The sequence below is a fragment of the Chanodichthys erythropterus genome, chromosome 5 (assembly GCF_024489055.1).
Source record: "Chanodichthys erythropterus isolate Z2021 chromosome 5, ASM2448905v1, whole genome shotgun sequence".
Lineage (NCBI taxonomy): Eukaryota > Metazoa > Chordata > Actinopteri > Cypriniformes > Xenocyprididae > Chanodichthys > Chanodichthys erythropterus.
Window position 1 is genome coordinate 6,282,501 of NC_090225.1, and position 21,544 is coordinate 6,304,044.

The 21,544-nt window shown below is 38.6% G+C and overlaps 1 protein-coding gene across 1 annotated transcript in view; it reads left to right on the forward strand.

Annotated features, from left to right (window-relative positions):
* atrn (attractin) overlaps window positions 1-20,993 on the forward strand; it is a 75,742-nt gene extending 54,749 nt beyond the window's left edge. Inside the window, exons 27-29 of the mRNA XM_067385798.1 lie at window positions 11,522-11,629; window positions 19,130-19,244; window positions 19,363-20,993. Of these exons, the coding sequence (XP_067241899.1) occupies window positions 11,522-11,629; window positions 19,130-19,244; window positions 19,363-19,487 (348 nt within the window). The 3' untranslated portion in view covers window positions 19,488-20,993. The remainder of the gene's footprint in view (window positions 1-11,521; window positions 11,630-19,129; window positions 19,245-19,362) is intronic.
* Window positions 20,994-21,544: the final 551 nt, after the last annotated feature.

The window sequence follows — 21,544 nt, forward strand, 5'->3', positions numbered from 1 at the left end:
GTTCCTGTTTTGTGTAGCATTTTCTGCTCAGCATATCCTTCTAAAGAGTCAACGAGAAACAAGCAGCTGATGTTTATTTTTAGCAAGGTTCCTGATTATTTCGATGTGATCTTAACATTTCAGTGCAAATTGCTCTGTGATCCTGTCACAATGAAGTGCAGACATTTCAGAGAGTCTATTACTGAAGGATGCTGCAATTAAAAAGTATATTGTACTCAAGGAAAACCGCAACTCAAGTGAGTCTAGCAAAGTTTCTCACTTCATGTGGGAAGAGGGTGTTTACGTAGTCATAGAAGATATTAAAGAGACAACAGCAAACAATGGACGGTTCATTTCTAAGGGACAGTGAGTGAGAGTGAAAAACGGAAAACATAAATATCCACTGTAATTTGCACTTTTTTGGTGCAAGAACTTTACTAACCATTTAAGTGAACCTTGGGGGTGGAATGTAATAAATTCTCTGATGTGACCTTTAACAGTTTTACCACACTACATTTTCAGGGAGAGAATTTATTCAGGTAGTTTTTTTCTTGATTAACTTAAACGGTTTCTCAAAAGGGAGGTCTGGGAAAAGACTCCCCTTCTTGTCCTGGAGACAAATGTCATTCATGGATGGCGACTGATGGCTAATCGTCCTCTTTGTGGTCTTGATAACCTGCAGCTGGTCTTTGTAGTGGCAGATGCAGCCAAAAATGAGAAAATAATTGATGTTGGCAGAATTAATTTTCATCGGTATTCTTATTCTTCTGAATACTTATCAGAATTAATTCGGTCAACATCGGTTATTCTCATTATAACTTTGATCAGAAAAAGATTTGTGGGAGGTGGTCAGTGCTTTGAAGGCAGTCACATTCTTGTGACCAGCTGTACGAGACTGTTGGATTTTTCAGCTGAGATTATACATTTTTTGAGACTTTGACAGAATAATTTTCTTTTTCAGTACAGGAACAGTTGGACAAAAAAAAAAAATGTCAGAAATGTGAAAATCTCCAAAAATCCTAGGACAGTTGGTAAACGTACTGTTGCTCGGTTGCCAGAGAGACCAGGTTGGGCCCCTTCTGATGTCCTTTTTCCTTGAAAAAGCCTTGTCCACTGTGTTCTTTAATGTTGAAGAAGCCATCCTGACCTTCACAATGAAAAGGTTTGAGCAGAAACTGTAGTCCCAGCATGAAAACCGCTAGTTTGGCAGCAGGGGGTCTCTGGCGCATGGAGAGAGATGTCTTTTTCTTCATAATGTATGGCAGAGCCTTGCAAACAGTGCACTTGCTTAGTTTCTTTGTCCTGTACACAGCCTCTTCTCCTTTCCCAAGACCCCTCTTCTCTGCAAAGCAATGTCCTCTGGGTGTTTTCTCGAGTTTTATTTAGCAGTGGTTTGGTTTGGGATGTACTTTTCTTACCAGTGTAAGATTGGACCGTCATTGCAGTCAGTTCTGTGGAATTAAAACACTCCTCAGACTGTTCACCTCTGCGCTAATGTTTTATTTGTTGACACATTTTACTTTCACCTGTGTGAGATGATTAAGAGAAGCATTACATGATCAGAGCTCCTCTAGGGCAAACAGCCCCTATCGTGCTCATGCAGTCATCCTATATTTTGTTCCGTCTCTGTTTGAGAACATGAACAAAACTGAGTATGACTATCTTTTTGTAATTAGGGAGTTTGACTCAGAGTTGTATGATTTAAATTTCCCATGAAATACGGCAGACTATTAGTAGTGATAACCTGCTAATTCAGATTATTCAAAGGGCTGAATTATTCTGGTTATTTAATATTATTTTTTTCATTTCGTTTTGGTTTTCAGCAAAATAGAAGTTTTAATTTTTTTTATGATGGAAAAAATTTTATTTTAAATTTATATTTTTAGTTTTTTAAAGATTACACTTGTCAAATTCATAAGACAGCACACTGCATTACCATCTAATCTAGTGCATTTATGCTACACTCTGGCACTCTGTTAAAAAAGCTGCTTGGTTTAAAAGTGACTTCTGTGTGAGCTGTTTTCCATACAGTAGGTACGGAAAGTATTCAGACCCCCTTAAATTTTTCACTCTTTGTTATATTGCAGCCATTTGCTAAAATCATTAAAGTTCATTTTTTTTCTTCATTAATGTACACACAGCACCCCATATTGACAGAAAAACACAGAATTGTTGACATTTTTGCAGATTTATTAAAAAAGAAAAACTGAAATATCACATGGTCCTAAGTATTCAGACCCTTTGCTCAGTATTTAGTAGAAGCACCCTTTTGATCTAATACAGCCATGAGTCTTTTTGGGAAAGATGCAACAAGTTTTTCACACCTGGATTTGGGGATCCTCTGCCATTCCTCCTTGCAGATCCTCTCCAGTTCTGTCAGGTTGGTTGGTAAACGTTGATGGACAGCCATTTTTAGGTCTCTCCAGAGATGCTCAATTGGGTTTAAGTCAGCACTCTGGCTGGGCCATTCAAGAACAGTCACAGAGTTGTTGTGAAGCCACTCCTTCGTTATTTTAGCTGTGTGCTTAGGGTCATTGTATTGTTGGAAGGTAAACCTTCAGTCCAGTCTGAGGTCCTGAGCACTCCAGAGAAGGTTTTCGTCCAGGATATCCCTGTACTTGGGAGTATTCATCTTTCCCTTGATTGCAACCAGTCGTCCTGTCCCTGCAGCTGAAAAACACCCCCACAGCATGATGCTGCCACCACCATGCTTCACTGTTGGGACTGTATTGGACAGGTGATGAGCAGTGCCTGGTTTTCTCCACACATACCGCTTAGAATTAAGGCCAAAAAGTTCTATCTTGGTCTCATCAGACCAGAGAATCTTATTTCTCAACATCTTGGAGTCCTTCGGGTGGTTTTTAGCAAACTCCATGCGGGCTTTCGTGTGTCTTGCACTGAGGAGAGGCTTCCGTTGGGCCACTCTGCCATAAAGCCCCGACTGGTGGAGGGCTGCAGTGATGGTTGACTTTCTACAACTTTCTCCAACTTTCTCCCATCTCCCGACTGCATCTCTGGAGCTCAGCCACAGTGATCTTTGGGTTATTCTTTACCTGTTTCACCAAGGCTTTTCTCCCCCGATAGCTCAGTTTGGCCGGACGGCCAGCTCTAGGAAGGGTTCTGGTCATCCTAAACGTCTTCCATTTAAGGATTATAGAGGCCACTGTGCTCTTAGCAACCTTAAGTGCAGCAGAATTTTTTTGTAACCTTGGCCAGATCTGTGCCTTGCCACAATTCTGTCTCTGAGCTCTTCAGGCAGTTTGACCTCATGATTCTCGTTTGCTCTGACATGCACTGTGAGCTGTAAGGTCTTATATAGACAGGTGTGTGGCTTTCCTAATCAAGTCCAATCAGTATAATCAAACACAGGTAGACTCAAATGAAGGTGTAGAACCATCTCAAGGATGATCAGAAGAAATGGACAGCACCTGAGTTAAATATATATGAGTGTCACAGCAAAGGGTCTGACACTCATATATATGTGATATTTCAGTTTTTCTTTTTTAATAAATCTGCAAAAATGTCAACAATTCTGTGTTTTTCTGTCAATAGGGGGTGCTGTGTGTGCATTGAGGGAAAAAAATGAACTCAAATGATTTTAGCAAATGGCTGCAATATAACAGAGTAAAAAATTTAAGGGGGTCTGAATACTTTCCGTACCCACTTTATATCGCTACATTATTGACAATAGAAAATTGACCTTTTTTCCCTACTTAATTTTGCCAAACACCCAATTTATTCACATTTTCTCCTAAATCGTTCAGCTCTAAATGAATATTTCACACATACGGTACAAAAAAGAGAGTAAAAGTAATTTTTCAGCTTTTTAAAATTATTTTTATGTTCTATGGAGACAAAACAAGACTCTCCAACAAAATCACCCCAATCACTCTAGAATGATTGTCAAATATAGTTTTTTGTATAATCTATTAAAATATCCAGTTTTTTTTTTTGTTGTTGTTGTTGTTGTTGTTGTTTTTTAATAACCCAATTTATAGTGACAAAAAAAAAAAAAAATCAATATCAGCTTTTTGCTATATCTTGCAGTCCTACCCCAGATCATAGCCAACTCATGATTATCAACAATGCTTCTCTAGTGTTCATACTTGAGGCACGGTGCAACACTACAGCCAGGAAGTGCAATGATGTTGTGATATAAATCACTGAATGTACAGATTTATAGTTTCACTGACTTTTTCCCCCTTTTTGCTTACCTTTTTCAATAATTCGTCTTGGTAATAGTTTTAGTTGACAATAATAACCTTGGAGAGGAGGAGCTGGAATGATTAGGATAGAGATTGCAATGAAAATAGAGGGTGGAAGAAGGGCATCATCCGTTCTTTGCCACATTTTCACTCAGTCAGCACTGAGTCTGTCTCCACCTCTCCCTCAATCTCTCTCTCTAGCGTTCATTCCTTCACAGTCTCTCTACTTTCTCTCTTCACTCTGTATTCCTTCAGAGGATTGAGTGTAAAAGCTTGCATCAGCCTCCCCCCTTCTGTTTGATGAAGGGATGCGGGTGTAGAGGAACCCACCCAGTCCTGTATGTTTGTGTGTTTTAACTGTTGTAGTAGCCAAGTTCGTCAGCCTCTTGGCGCCTTTCGATTGGAGGTCAGATTCCCTCTGCAGTAATACGGACTTGTTTTTTCACCCACACACATTCTCAAACAGTTGTTTAGTTGGGTAAAAACATAGACATTTGTGTTTCACACACACAATATAGAAACGCACACTCTCCCACCCACCATGTGCAATGGATGACTCAACAGTAAAAACACTGATTTCAGCATATGGTCTGAGTAAACTAATCTTAACAATCTGTTGCAGTAGAGAATTGGATACCTAGAAATGGTACTGCTCTGGCATCAAAATATTTCTCTGTAATGGATCCAGTCTTTACTGATCCCTTTGCCACCATGAAGGCAACGGGTTATTACAGCAAAACAGTTCAGTAAATACCAGAGGGACTCGTTGGCACAAGCTTTCCTTATCCACTCATGGCAATCAAGAACCGGCTGCAGCTTCAGACTGATTTAAGATGACAAGCAACGTGGGCATGCCTGCTTCCTTCAGAGCGTGCCGGTCCACATCCGCTGCACAGAAATGCCATGGTTAACGAGAACATTCTAGTCATTACAGTTCATGCAAGGCTCTCCTTATCTTATCATTCTGATATCCCTCAGAGCATGATTTCGCTTTGCTTTAATGCAACAAATGAGCATGGGTTTATCTTGCCAGACTTTATAAAACTGTTGACCTGTTTCTAAAAAAGTAAATACTAACCAGTGGCGTGCGGCAAATCCCCCCTCCGACAGTAGCACGGATGAGACAGACAGTGATGTTATTTTGGGCAATTTTCCACCTTTTGTCTTCATTTTGCACATTTCATGCTAAATACTTTGTTCATCTTTGTAGATTTCTGTCATTTAAAATATAAATACAGTGAATGGGTCAAAGTAAAGAAAGTCACATTTACTATTGCTCTGCGAAATTGTACAGGTTAATTCCAGTCATTTAATGATGCAGTATGTAACTCAAGCGGGTTGCCAGATTGAGGACACGCAACAGGAATGAGCGCAATTGACAATGGAAGGCAACGAGCAATGATGAGTTGATTTATCCGTTTTTTTTTAATATGCCAAGTCATAGAGCTCATTAGATGGATAGCCTTGGTAGCTTTTTAGGTCGGGTAGAATCTGCAAGCTCTGAATCAGTTCGTTTGTTGGCTTCCATGGCTGCAATACGCCAACTGTTTACACCAACTGAAAATTTGACATAAAAGTGCAAAACGCTGGTTTTACGCCAACTGGCAATCCGGGGTGTCGAAATATTATTGGGTAAATTGGCAATGGACGGGATCACACAGATCAAAACAAAAACGGACATTCCGACACAGAATGCAGATTTCAAAGTAGAATAAGTGGCTTTAGCATTGTATTTTGGAGAAACAGGTATGTGAACTTTGTATGCTTCCTAAATGTCTGAAACATATTATGGTATTTTTTTATGCTTTAGTCAAATGTGGGAGTGCAATTGGGAGTTTTGCGTGAGGGCAAAAAAAGTTCTTCACTCAGATTTTGCTCATGTTCAGGTTGGTAAGCCGATTTTGCTGCATTGACCAGTAGAATGCTGCTTGGTTTGAAAGTGACTTCTGTGTAAGTGGTGCTTCATGCATCGCTACACTTTTGTCAATGGACCTTTTTGTCTGAAATTTCTCAAATCTCAATAATGTGGCTGGACCTTAAGCTTACAGTGGGTTTGCACTTGAGAATTCAATTTTGAGTCAATTGAAACCATGCAGCCAACATGTGTAGTGTTACTTGTTGCTTTAACAGTTTGAATTGTATCAACTGATTATTTGTAGGTACTCCTTTTTGCACTGGATGCTAATTGATCCCATGGCTTTCATGTGTTAATTTTTGTAAAGAAATTCTTGCATTGTCATTGTGATCAGGTATTCAGAGGAGATCTCATTTTTGGAGGCATGATCTATTTTAAATAGTCATCTAAAGTGAATTTCTAGTGGATGTATTCAGTTGGTCATGCTCAAATGTTAGGCTTCACATGTTCACAAAAAGCCTGGAATGTCAGAGAGTTTTAAAATAGTGATTTTAAGGGTTAAAAAAGTCAAAGAAATTCATAGAAAGATGTCATAGAAAGGTCTTGGAAATCTTCAGTCAATATACGTTTTTCTATCTCTAAAGTAGTTAATTGACTAGACATTGCTGTTTTGTGGTGTGTAATCTTTATAAAATTATTTTTCAGAATCCTTGTCCAGTAATTATTCTTGGAGATTCGTTGGTCAAAAAGGTACCCAAAAAAAAAAAAAAACCTGAAATGAGGACAGACAAACCACAGATTGTCAGATGGTTTTTCTGTACAAAAAGAGAACAGATCCCATTTCTAGCTGTGAATCATATGTAGATGCTTTGCTATTTATATCTGTATTGAAAATGTGTTTGTCAAACGCGGTGTTACAGATCAAACCCACCTCCAAAAAGCATGTTTTTTTCAAATTATTGAAAAACAAAATTCAGATGTCTGTGCCTGAACTGTTTAGCGTGTGAGTTGTGGCTAAAGACACATGTCTCTTTGCACTTTGTGCATTTTCTCTTTCTGTCTGCTGCAAGGCAGTGATATTAATTCCACTAATCTGTAGTCTCAGGGACTTGTGGGAGTAATTAGGCAGTTGGATTACGGCTCATTTGGGGGATTATATTCCTGCATTAATCTCTCACAGTGGTCCAGGTTTATCTCTGGTTGGTTGGATGGCTCCCTCCTGTTCTGTTATGTTCCTCCCACTTGTAGCCTTTCTCTCTTGCACTTTTTCACCCTGTTGCTGAGACAATTAGATATATCAGACATACAATGCCAGTGTTTTTACAGGTAGTCTCAGAGGCAACTAAATTATTTATTTTTTGCATGTTTTTTTTTTTCTCTCTCTTGACAATCAACTATCAATCTATAGCTTCATTCACAGTGCTTCCAATTCCAAGTCTAATCTTTAGGACTGACTGTCCCCACTGTCATTTTACAAGTGATGAAATCAGATCCATTTGTTCAGACAGTGTGGTGAATATTCGCTATATCTACACGGGTTGCCTTACTAATGACTTTAGCATCCCCACGATGCCAGAAGACATGAGAGGAGCTGTCATTTCATTTGAGGATAGAAGACGTTTTGATACTTCGCCGCAGTGCTGAACTCATGAGACGCATCAGACATCATAAGTGTCAAATGTTTTCAAATCATATGGATGGGGTTTAGATTAGGGATTTTATGACTGTTTTGATAATTGATTAATCTGTCATTTAATGTCTGATTAATGGGATTACAGCCTGCCCATTGTTGTCCTCAAAGAGTGTATCTTTATAGGCTACTCTATACATTGTGCAAAAAAGGATTAAAATAAACATTTACATTATAAAACTTGCCCACCATAATAAAGTAAAACAAAACCAGACTATACACATTCACTTATCTGAATATATTACTTTTATTCCCACAACAATCCCTTTACATTTACTGGCAAAGCATATGACAGGGCAATCTGCATGAATCTGTAGGCTATATGCATTTGAGTTTGTTTATAGCGCTTAATATAAACCATTTCCATGTTTAGGACAACTTTGGACATACACTTATTTTGCAGCAACTCACACTGTGTCTTCCACTATATTTCAGATGTCTTTTGTCTATAGAAATGTGTTATTCACTTCTGTAAATTGACATGACTGGCAGATGTTTTCAATATACAGCATGCAGGCATGATAATCAAATTTGTTGATGTTTTTCATTATTTTATCTGTTTTATTGATTGGTTGTTGCAGCCCTAGTTTAGACCTTTAGATGTTCAAATAACAAATCGATTTAAGTCAGACCCGCCAAAAAATCAGATTTTTGCTGTCTGCCTGTACAAAGCCTGTGTAAACAAGTGGTATGTAGAAGAAATCTGTGGAACCCCATGAACCATGAGACAATTCAAGACTACATTGCTTAAAAAACAGCTGGGCTTAGCTGGTCTTGCTGGATTTCCAGCTGGTCTCCTAGACTGACCAGCTGACAATGAGGCCGTTTATACCTGGTATTAAGATGCGTTTTGGTCGATCGGATCTGACAAGTGAGACACATTCCCGTTTACACCTGGTATTTTATTTCGTCTTGTTTGTCCACTTTCAACCACTTCTGTCCTGATTTCTTTGAGGGGGAGGATCAGGTAAATGTAAGGTTTTTTTTTTTTTTTTTTAGATCTTTTGATCTAATGGGAAAAAAAGAAGCATGCGCAATTTACATATGAACATGCCCCGAGATGACAGAAAAACATACAGAGAGCAGCAGCTTTCGTTTCTGCTCTGAAAACCGCAAGACCACGTAGAACGCTGTGAGTGCGTGTTTGAAATCAGGAATGGTGAGAGAACATTGTGCTTGGTATGTTCTAATGGGTTTTGGACTACATCTGGAAGTGGTTGAAAGTTAACAAGCTATTTTTTCACCCTGTTTACACCTGTATTTAGTGTTGTCCACTTGTGATCTAATCAATCAAAACACTTCTTAATACCAGGTGTAAACAGGGCCTGAGTTTCAGCCTCAGATGTCACACCCAGGGAATATTGGCTGAATGGCTGAAAATGTTTTGAAGTAGTCATCTGATTGGTTGAATTCTACTGTATTTCCAGGAGATGTGTGTCACATTCTTTAACAGCCCACCTGAAACAAAGCCATTGTGATGTCAAACCCCCTCATGGAAAAAAAAAACATTGTGTACAACTGTGACAATGTGTGCTTAACAGGATGAACGAAAAGCTGATTCTTTAAAAAAAAAAGTAAATCCAACTTCATGGCATAGACTCTTTAAAATATGTCCAAGAGTTTTACATGCCAGTCTGTTATTGTAGGGACATTGTTACCTTTTCACACCTCTAAACATAATGGCAAAAAAAATGAACTGTGATTGGTTCAGTCAGATGCCCTTTTTGGCGGTCCTTGGCTAATGAAAGCGTCTATGGAGTCCAGACCTTCTGCCGTCAGTCTGAAGGTCTGGCTACGCGAGACTAGCTGACAAGTGGCCAAAACCCCTCTAAAACCACCAGTCCAGACAAGCTTGGAGAAACACATTGGGAATTGATATCAGTGCATCCTCTTGTTTCAGCACACAGCCTGTCTCAGATCAGTATTCAGCATGGCTACACCTCACCATCTGATTCAGCACTGCTTCTCTCCTGAAGGTTGATTGAAAGATCTCTCTCTTTTCTCCACTCTCCACATCCATCTTTACCCCTCTGCTCTGTCTCTTTGGATATGCCTTATATTCCTGACGGTAGTTTAAAGCACACATCAGTAAATATGCACTTTGATGTGCTGCAATGGGACCGTGTGGGTATGTGTGTGACAGTTGCTGTGCTCCCTGGAGCGCTTGCTCTCTCTCTCTCTCATTCTCTGTCTCTCTCTCCTTTTCGCTCTCTCGCGCTCTCTCTCTCTCTATAAGATTCTGTTGTGTGTTGGGCTGAGCATTCAAAAATGGTTGGACAGATACACAACAAACACACACACACACACACACACACACACACACACACACACACACACACACACACACACACACACACAGATTAAATGACTTGTGGAACCTGCTGAGAGGAATGGCAGTTGGACGACGGGGATTTCTAATTGAGTGGTTTGCTGTGTAGAAGCTTGTTTTGCTCTTATCACTCTCTCTGTCTATCTCTCACACGAACATACTGATTTAGATTACCATCGTCATCATTATTAACATCAGAGACCAAGAGACAGTCCCGTGGGAGCATTTGAGATGTTCAAAAACTTTCAATTCAAAATGTTTAATTTAGGAACTTAACAAACACAGTGAAAATGAACTTTTAAAGAAGCATTTTAACACTGCATTCACTAAATGAACGATGGATGGATGGATGGATGGATGGATGGATGGATGGATGGATGGATGGATGGATGGATGGATGGATGGATGGATGGATGGATGGATGGATGGATGGATGGATGGATGGATGGATGGATGGATGGATGGATGGATTGATGGAGGGATGGATGGAAACCATATTTACATGATAGATGGATGTAGATAGAAATAGAAGGATTGGTGTTTAAAACCATATGATAGATGGATGGATGCTGTGTTTTTATATTAATTAAAAATTTTCAGCTTAGTTTGAGTATTTTTAGTTCTTATACTTAAACCTATTTAATTTCAGTTAGCTACCAAAACAACATTTTCAAATTTTTAAGCTTTTTAAGTTTACTTTACTTTTACCATATATTCTCCCTCATAGGAGCAATTAGGTTTATAGCAGTGGAGTGAATAAAAAGTACATACAAAACATAATAATACATTAAACATGAAAAAATATTAAAACGGTGACCTAAAAATGTATTCAAGTTTGTCAATAATTTCCATTCACTCACTGTTTTCATCTGAAAAGAAGAGAAAGCAAAAAGATATCCTTATGTTCCATCAATGAACCCCAGTATTTATTTATATAGTTATTTGTCTACCAATATTTGTTGACAGACATTCGAATACATATCTCAAAATAAAAAAAACAAGAGCACAGCTCTTGAAATTTTAATGCTGACACTTATCAGATGTTCCATATCTATATGTAACCTTTTCATATTTTTCCCTTATTTATTGGATGATTTGTGCCAATTTATGTGTTTGCATCCTTTTTTTCCCTGAGATATAAGCAAAGAGTGTCGTCAGTTATGCTTAACAAGCATTTGATCTGTTCTCTGTAAGCTCTCTCTCCATCTCTGACAGTTAAGTCTGTGCAGATATACAGTTCCCTTTTGTTTGACTTTTTAGATGGTCCTTTTATGTTTTTATGTGCTCACAAGCTTGTTTCAATCTGGCCTTCTCTCTTTTAAATTCAGCGTGCATCTCTTTCAAGCTGTGTCGTTTCAACATTCACCTTTATATTGATCTTGGCTTTAACGGCGCATAGAGCCGTATGCGTGTTTGTGTGTGAATGGAACGCTGTTGGATAATCTTCCTCTTCTCTTCCTCAGCAACTCCTGCGAGAAATGCAGCAGATGGCCAGCCGACCGTTCGCCACCATCAACGTCGCCTTGGAGACGGACGAAGAGCCGCCAGATCTGATTGGTGGAAACGTGAAGGTTAGCGTGACCTTTCGTATGGTGACATCAGAGTTGGCTTTAAGAGGGAGTGCAGTTACTGCATATGTTAATGTCAGGAATGAACTGAAAACCGAGTCAGTGGCTCTGTTCCAGAACCTAGTGAGCTGCGTCGCTGTCTGCTGTCTACATAAGCAACTGCCTTCTAAAACCGCAACCTAATAAAAAGTCGTTTGAAACTCTACAGCAGCAACTCTCTTAGGCCTGGTCACTTGTGCGCTTCTAATGTGAAGCACAATAGTTTCTCATTAGTGTATGTTAATGATTCAGTGCTCAAATAACCACAAAAATAAATACAGTAAATATTTGGTGCAATAGTCAGTTATTCATTAAATGGATAGGCTTTTATCAATACAGATTTCCTGCTTTCGATTGCAATTCACCAGCTCTTGATTTGATATGCTTCAGTTATAATGCCTATTTTGCTTCACTTTAAAATTCTCTCTGACAATGTTGTGAATTATGCAGGTAAGTGTTTCAGAAGGGCTTTTCACCTTTTAAATAGTTAAAGGGTTAGTTCACCCATAAATGAAAATTCTGTCATTAATTACTCGCCCTCATGTCGTTCCACACCCGTAAAACCTTCGTTCATCTTCAGAACGCAAATTAAGATATTTTTCATAAAGTCTGATGGCTCAGTGAGGCCTGCATTGACATCAAGCTTTCCTTTTTCAGTGCCCAGAAAGTTACTATAGTTACTAAAGTTACTAAAGGTGCTGTAAATGCAGAGCCATTGGACTTTATGAAAAAGATCCTAATGTGTGTCATGAAGATGAATGAAGGTCTTACTGGTGTGGAACAACATGAGGGTGAGTAATAAATGACTGAATTTTCATTTTTGGGTGAACTAACCCTTTAACCCTGGTTCATTCAAAACCCCAGTAAATGGAATCCTGGGTTATCTTTCTTCACTTTTCACTTTGCGTATGCTTTACCCAGAGTTTACAATGATTTTTCTGGGTATTTGTAGTCTGGCATTTCACACTGCATATTCCTAAACCCTGAGTTAGTGTTCTTATTTGCATATTTGTGGTGTCATTAACCATGATTGGATACGAGTTTATATAACTCTAGCTTCACTATTTGACAACTCTTTATGATTTCTATTAATTTTCTACAAAATAAAGTGAGTGAGTGTTCAATGAGTGAATGAACAGCACTCTCTTCCACTCTCATTACCCACAACTGAGGTGCAAGACCTTGAGAAAGACACCTAACCCCCAATCACTCCCCGGGTGCCGCAGCAAAAATAGTGTGTGTGTTCAATACTCACTGCTGTGTGTGTGCACTTGTATGGGTGAAATGCAGAGCGCAAATTCCGAGTATGGGACACCATAATTGGGCATGCGTCACTTTGACTTTTCATTTAATGATGTATTGCGTTTTCTACACAGGAGAGACTGATACTTCACTACTGATCTCTCACTCATATTACATGTTAATAACTTCCTCCGTTCTGCATGATAAATATCTTGTATAAACTTCCGTGTTTTGTCTTTGTACACAATGAATAGATAGAAGTGCTTCAGCAAGTGAAACATGATTCCAATAGACATACACTTACGACAATATATGGTTTGTATGTTTTTTGTAATTCTTGCATTTCTTCTAATTTAGTATGAAATGTTTCTTGGGTTTAGAGAAGCTGGGGTTAAGCAAAGTGTGAAAAGCCCTAGAGTGATTTTAAATCAGTAACTTGTCTTTTTGAACTTCATTAAAAGAGTCTTTTGTTTCAGGAATCGTGCTGCAGTGGTTGTGCTGTATGTTTTTGATTCACTAAAAAGAACCGGTCATATGTTTGTGAATTGGACTACCTTGGTCACGTTGTATGTTCGTTTTTCCATACAGGTTGCAATAGATTTCTATAGGGATACAGGGAACTTTCTTGGTACATTACGAAAATATTAATCAATTTATATATTAATGGGTTAGTTCACCCAAAAATGAAAATAATGTCATTTATTACTCACCCTCATGCCGTTCCACACCCGTAAGACCTTCATTAATCTTCTGAACACAAATTAAGATATTTTAGTTGAAATCCGATGGCTCCGTGAGGCCTCCATAGGGAGCAATGACACTTCCTCTCTCAAGATCCATAAAGGTACTAAAACATATTTAAATTGGTTCATGTGAGTACAGTGGTTCAATATTAATAGTATAAAGTGACAAGAATTTTTGGAGCGCCAAAAACCAAAATAACAACTTATTTAGTGGTGGCCGATTTCAAAACACTGATTCATTTGTGCTCCGATGCTTCATGAAACAGTGTATCGAATCATGATTCAGATCACGTGTCAAACTGCCAACGGCTGAAATCACGTGACTTTGGCGCTCCGAACAGCACATTCGATGCACAGAATCATTTATGCTCTGATGCTTCATGAAGCAGTGTTTTGAAATCGGCAATCACTAAATAAGTCGTCAATTTGTTTTGTTTTTTTGGCGCTCCAAAAATATTCTCGTCGCTTTATAATATTATTGAACCACTGTACTCACATTAACTGATTTAAATATGTTTTTAGTACCTTTATGGATCTTGAGAGAAGAAGTGTTCATTGTTCCCTATGAAGGCCACACGGAGCCATCAGATTTCAACTAAAATATCTTAATTTGTGTTCCGAAGATGAACGACATGAGGGTAAGTAATAAATGACAGAATTTTCATTTTTGGGTGAACTAACCCTTTAACAACAGGGCTCAAACTATGTAGTTGAGTGAGTTTTTTTTTCCATGTAGGCTACATTTTCACGCACCCACTGAAAATAGGCATAGAGTAAAAGATTGATTTTGGTGTTTTAAGAATTGATATCTGGATCGTTGAAATAAAGATTGCCATTAATTGGAAAATCTATTTTTTTCCCCAGCACTATAAATTAAATACTTTTATTGATTTTTAAGTAGTAAATAAAATATATTTCCTTCAACTCCATGTACAATCTTGGCTGAATCTATCACAGAGCTCTCCATAGTGAATACTAGGATTGCCAGATCTGTGAAGGATACATGTGATGCTCCTGGATAACTTGGCTAAAATGACATGTACTATAAGGTGGTATGGATTTACAGGAATGTTCCTCAAATGCTGTTTGGTTGAGCAGCTCACAAGGTTTTAGAACAGAAGTTCTGCTTTAATTCTCAGAATAAACCTGTATTTTTTTGTTTTCACACCTTGTTCATTTGGAGCATTTGTTTTGGAACCTGGTGTGTTCTCTCTTAGTACGGTTCATTTATGCACATATGAACACGGCAAACATGCTTGGATCATCACCCAAAAAATGTTTTGAGATCGCCTGAACGAGGTGGTTTTGGGCCACTCTAGAGCAGTTCGCTTGTGGCGAGAAAGCAGTCTGACCTAACGGACCAGGCTGTATCATAATGTATGATGGGGTGAGCATGCCATAGTCATTGAAATCCAAAGCATGCCTTTTTATTTTAAAATTATGCCTAATTGCTCTTCTCCGAAATAGGTACATGGTAAGAATGTTTTCCAGACAAAGCTTTGATAAAGTAATATAATGGCAGCTACAAAGAAAGCCACAATAAGCCTCTGGAGCTGTTGTCTATCTATCCTGACGGATGATCACTATGAGCAGAATCCCTGAACATAAACGGATGCACTCTTACCATTGACTTGCACATGACTTGTATTAACAAATTTTGATCCATTAAGAAATGTTGCCATGTGAAAGTGAACTAAACCAAGAAGATAGTGCAACATTGTAACAAAGCAAACGATCTATAGGCCTGAATACACCCTTAGGGGCTTTTCGCACAGAATGCATTTTTCTGCTCCATTGCGCCACTTTTACATTGTTACGTTGTTTTTCAATGTAAACACGCTGGACGGACATCTTTAACCGTCATGCGTCTTTTGCAGTGTCTCACGTATGACGCATTCTAAAAGTGTGGTGCTCTGCAACTTTTTAACCATCACACGTCCAGTGTCTAGTTAAGGCGGGCATACACTCTGCAAGCTCAGACACTCTAGAGGTCGTGCCATTATGGAAGCTCGTTTCTGCCACGAAATAAAACAATTTAAAAGATCATTTTATCTCACAATTCTGTTCTGTTGTTGTTTGTCAATTAAGAGTATACATCTCACAATTCTGACTTTTTTTTTCTTATAATTGTTTATATCTCGCAATTCTGACTACTTTTCTTGTAATTGTGAGTTTATAACTCGCAGTTCTGACTTTTCTCAGAATTTATATAAACTCAAAATTCTGACTTTTTTTCTCGGAATTGTGAGTTTATCCCAATTCTGACTTTTCTCGCAATTAGTTTATATCACAGTTCTGACTTCTTGTAATTGTGAGTTTATATCTCGCAATTCTGACTACTTGTAATTGTGAGTTTATATCTTGCAATTCTGACTTTTCTCAGAATTTATATAAACGCAAAATTCTGACTTTTTATCTCGGAATTGTGAGTTTATCCCAATTCTGACTTTTCTCGCAATTACAAGTTTATGCCTCGCAATTCTGACTTCTTTTCTCAGATTGTGATAGATAAACTCATAATTCTGACTTCTTTTCTCAGAATTATGAGATATAAACTCAGTTGTGAGTTATAAAGTCCAATTCTGAGGGGAAAAGAGACTGACTTGCAATTTCTCCAGGGAGAAATAAAATACTCTCCGAGCTCGTACGACAGTACAAACAGTATTGTGCACACCCGGCTTTAGATGAAGCTTTCTTTAATTTTTTTACTTTAGTTTCAAGGCCTCTTGACCACTCTATGAGATTTGTAACTAATAACTGCATTACATAGTATTACAGCTATATTTGATTTCAAGAATTGCAGGTTTGTAATTACTGTTTTGTAGTGTTTGTTGTCCTAACACTGTAATGACAGCCCTAGAGTGAAGATCCGATTTAGATTTACCTCTTTGCCGAGTTCTCACTCCTACTCCATCAATGTCTTATGCTCACTATCAAGGTTTAAACGTAATTACAATCCAGCCGTCCTTGATAGCAAAAAGCTATAAATGCAGTTATTTCTCTCAAATCTCATAGAAGGGCCCAGAGGGTGTGAAACTAAAGTAAACACGACTAAACAAGAACAAAGCACACGAGCTCGGTGGACATCAGAGCATTCAATGCTCTAGTATTTGGCCTCTGACACACTCAGTCTACCCTCTCGCTCACTCACACTCCGTCGCACTCGTTTTCTTTTTTAATTATAAGAGTTAATTAAACAGAACCTGTCTTTTGCTTTCTCAGTCTGGTTGCCTCAGATAATAGCCTGAGCGGAAATGTAATGGATGCATATATATATATATATATATAACATATAACATAAATTACATACATACATACATACATACATACATACATACATACATACATACATACATACATACATACATACATACATACATACTCACATACTCATGCCGTTGCTTTCGTCAGCTGTAATTGAATTTTACCAGGAGTTTCTTCTTTTTGTGTGCTGGAAGAGTAGGTGTGTATGGCGTTAAAGATAAATGACGTTCCCCCTGCTCTGAATTGACAGTGGGAAAGTGCAAGGAGGAGAGAGATAGAGAGGAGTGAGGGGGTGAACTGGCCTCAGTAGGATAAGAAGTGGTTTAAAGAGAAGAATATATGAAGAAAAGGAGGAATGAATATGCAAGCGTACTGTGCAGGGGGGAGAATGTGTGAATGGGGGTAGGAGAGCCGCAGTAAGCACACAAACACTCAGTCATTGAACAGTCTTTTTGATGCATACACACTAATACCACACATACACACAGCACACACTGGGAAAACTCGGCAGTTACGCAAAAAGAACGTGTGTGTGTGTGTGTGTGTGTGTGTGTGTGTGTGTGTGTGTGTGTGTGTGTGTGTGTGTGTGTGTGTGTGTGTGTGTGTGTGTGTGTGTGTGTGTGTGTGTGTGTGTGTGTGTGTGTGTGTGTGTGTGTGTGTGTGTGTGTGTGTGTGTGTGTGTGTGTGTGTGTGTGTGTATAAAATACAGTTTATGTAAGTCTTGGTACTAAGGGCAAAATGAGAGTGTGAAATGGGTCAAAGTTGGAATATGATTTGTGCGTGTGTTCCAAAACAGAAGGTCATGTGCTTTCAGCCCTGCACCACACATGCATTAACATATAATGCTTACAAAAAAACATGTTTTTTTTGTTTTGTTTTTGTTTTGTGTAAGTACCATGGTAATGCCATGGTTTTCTTTGAAGTACAGTGCTTTGGAATATAGCAGTCATTCCAGTACACTAGTATATGTAAAAGTAACATGGGTTTTCCTACAAAATGCTATTTGGTGCAGTTGTCTTACCACGGTTAAGAGGTGAATGGGATAAGAGTATAATACAGCAATATCAGGTAGCAGTGACTCAGGTGTTCATACAGTCAAACCAAAATTTATTCAGACACCTTGAACATTTCATTCATTGATACAGTTTATTCATTATAGTTTAAAAAATGGTAAAATATGACAAGATCTCAGAGTTAAACTGTGTCAGAAAGAAATAATCTTAATTGTGTCAGATAACACTTAAACAAAACATGGTCAGGTCAAAGTATCTGAATTTTTGGTTCCAAATTTTTATGAATTTCACTGGTAGTCCACTGTATGAAGAATTTTTGGGTATAATATGTCAGTTTACATTATTTTGCTATCCTCACTTACATAAATGAATTATAGTGTCCTGCACTCACTAGTAAAATATATCAAAAATGTTATTTTTTGAATGTGACTCATTCAGTCAAAATTTAGAGTCAGAAATCCCTATATGTACATTGGGATTCAAATATTTGAGACCAGTAAAAATCTTCATGTTTTGCTGTTAAAGGCACAATATGTAAGATTTTTGGATTAATATATCTAAAAACCACTACAGCAATGTTATATATTTTGTTGACTGGTGTACTTACATTAATCAAATGTTTCCAACTATGTTTAAATCCAGAGAAATCAGCGTATAAGCATAATAAAAACAGCAGCATAAAATATCCCACAGCTCTCGGCACCGCCCTGCTTCACACCACAGTAACGTTAATTAAGCTTTAATACAATATCTCACTCATGAAGTCACATCGGATTTCTGAAGATGTGAGGATGATAACTCCCATGATTCCATGCTCAGCCACGGCATCATCAAGCTACGCCTTTGTTATTGTTTTGAAAAAGCGACCTCTAGAGGAGAAACTTACATACTGTGCCTTTAAGTCTGGAATAAAGTAGAAATTTGACACTTCAATTTGAAAATTCAGCTTTGCCATCCAAGGAATAAATTACATTTTAAAATATATGAAAATAGTTATTTTAAATTGTAATATTTCACAATAATAGGTTTTTGTAATTTATAAAAAAAAGTTACTCACCCCAGACTTTTGAATGGTAGTGTATAATATGATATGATAATATCTGATAGCTGATAATATAATTTTTAAGAGAACTTTTGTATTAAATGGGGGGGGATGCAATCTTCACACATTTTTTTGTAACAGTTTCTCTCTTTTCTCACAGTCTGTGCCTAAGCCCATAGCTTTGGAGCCTTGTTTTGGGAATAAGGCAGCAGTGCTCTCCATCTTTGTTAGATTACCCAGAAGCCCCGGCGGTATTCCACCTCCAGGACAGTCAGGTGGGTCAGCGGGCCAATGCAATTTGGCCCCACACCGAGTGCTGAACATTTTTACACTTTCTGCTGTCGGGGCCGTTATAATGTTGGTCAAAAACACCTCTTTGTCTTTTCTTCTCAGGTCTGGCAGTAGCGAGCGCATTAGTGGACGTCTCTCAGCAGATGTGTCTGGGATATAAGGAGAAGTCGGGAGGGTTGCGTAGCCGCAAACAGCAGCCATTAGCACAGCCCGCCACCTGCATCTGACATTTACCCCTCGCCCTCTGACCTCGGACCCCTGCCAGGACTGAGTCATAGGAACACACACTTATGGCTGGGTCACTTTCACAGGAGACGCAAGGGGGCGTGGTTTATCGAAGCCAAGTGGATTCTGATTGGAGAAACTGAATCACTTCTGAAACACTACAGGAATTGAACTCCTATGTGACCCTGACTGATAGGACTTATCCTGGGCCACTTTATGATATTTAACTTATTTCAGTTATTTTATTCTATTTTTACAATCAGGAAGAGGAATCTTTGCACTGCTGCATCTCTGTTGAAGGCAACACACACACACGAACACTTCCCTTCTGCAGACAGTCTTTGGCTGCATGGCTATAACACAAACACATACAGTTTTAGAGGCATATAATGTGTCTTTGTCTCTTTAATCATGGCGGTAGTAATTCTGTCGCCGCAAATTGCTTTTATTTCTTAATGATAATTAATCGTGCGTCTCATTGGGTGTGCGGTTGGTGCGCTAACTCTCTGGAATAAAACACAACAAGCTGGTATGTTTACAAGCGTTTGACTTTACAGGTCATCTGTGATGTCTCTCCCGAGTTTTTCACGTTTGCCCGAATAAGAGCGTCTACATTTGAGCTTTTTTGCATCCTTCCATTCTCTTTGGAATTACCTCCTTTCACGTGTCCGCGTAGTGATCCGAGACATGAGTGTTTATGTTTGCCGTAATGATAGTGCTGCTTCTGCTATTTACTTCCTCTCACTTCTCTCTTATCTGAAATCTCAGTCCATTTCTCTGGCACATTTCAAGGAAAGAAGAAAAAAAAGGAGACTGCAGGCAGGCAGCAGCGAGCTTGTTTGGGTTTCGCAAAATGTCAGATGTCATTTTGGGCTGGCGGAGGATTATCTGCATACACAAATGCACAAACCCGGACCTGCGTCGGGTATTCTCGAGGATATGGAGTGGATTGCCTTGTGCAATGGAAAGGTCAGAGATAGAGTGAGCAAATGTGACATTATGAAATCTAGACCGGTGTAAGTGCGTGTAGCAGCGCAGTCATTACATCTTTCATTATCCTGGCGTGCGGCTGTTTCGAGACTGCACAGATGATCTGCTTGCCAGTTCTTGGTGCGTTTAGAGTGCCATGAATAAAGGGACACAGGTTGCTAGACCAGAACAAAACACCTAGCACTGACAGCCTAAACAGGATGTTATTAATCTGTCTGTGATCTCAATGGAAAACTCATGTCCTGTGTCACCCGTCAGGTGCGAATGTAAAGGTGGTCGCGGAGTTAAATTTTTAGGGCCCAAAAGGGAAAAACGCACTCACACAAAGTGGTCTAATGAAAGGAGCTGGTCTCTCTTCCGTCAGATGGAAGCTAATTCTCTCGATGCTTTTCTCTGTAAGCCTCAAACAGTACTCCTCGCACACCGACTGCACCATCTATATACAGTGATACTGTAGATACGGAGTCTGTCGTTTGTTTATATATATATATATATATATATATATATATATATATATATATATATATAAAATAATGTAGCAGCAAGTGCACTCAAGTTTTTTTTTTTTGTACATAGTGATGGACAGTAATGTGAATGCCGTCTCTGTTAAGCAACTTACTGCACTTGAAGGGTGGAGTATCCCAGGCTTTTGAAATGTGACTGCATTGCAGCTTCTTTTGTATGTAAGATGGCGAATGTCATGAACAAACTTTAAACTAGCTGCCTACTTTAAAGAAAAAAATAGGACCTGAAACTTTAAACTGACCTTGTAATTATGTGTACATAAAGAATGACATAGAACATTTTGTCTATAATTAAATGGTAAAATGACTGCCTGTTCTTTGTTAATCATTTGTTTAATGAGAAAGCAAGCTGCGTTTTGCAGTATTTTTTTACTATTGAGTTCTTCATGTAGCCTAAGGGGAAACACTACTGTATGGCATAACACTTCTGCATCTGATGTACATTGTTTTATCATCATAGCATAGTGTGCTGTTGTAAACATTTCAACTTGTGACAACAGGACAGATGAAATGCATTATGTCCTTATTATCAGCAAGCGGATGAG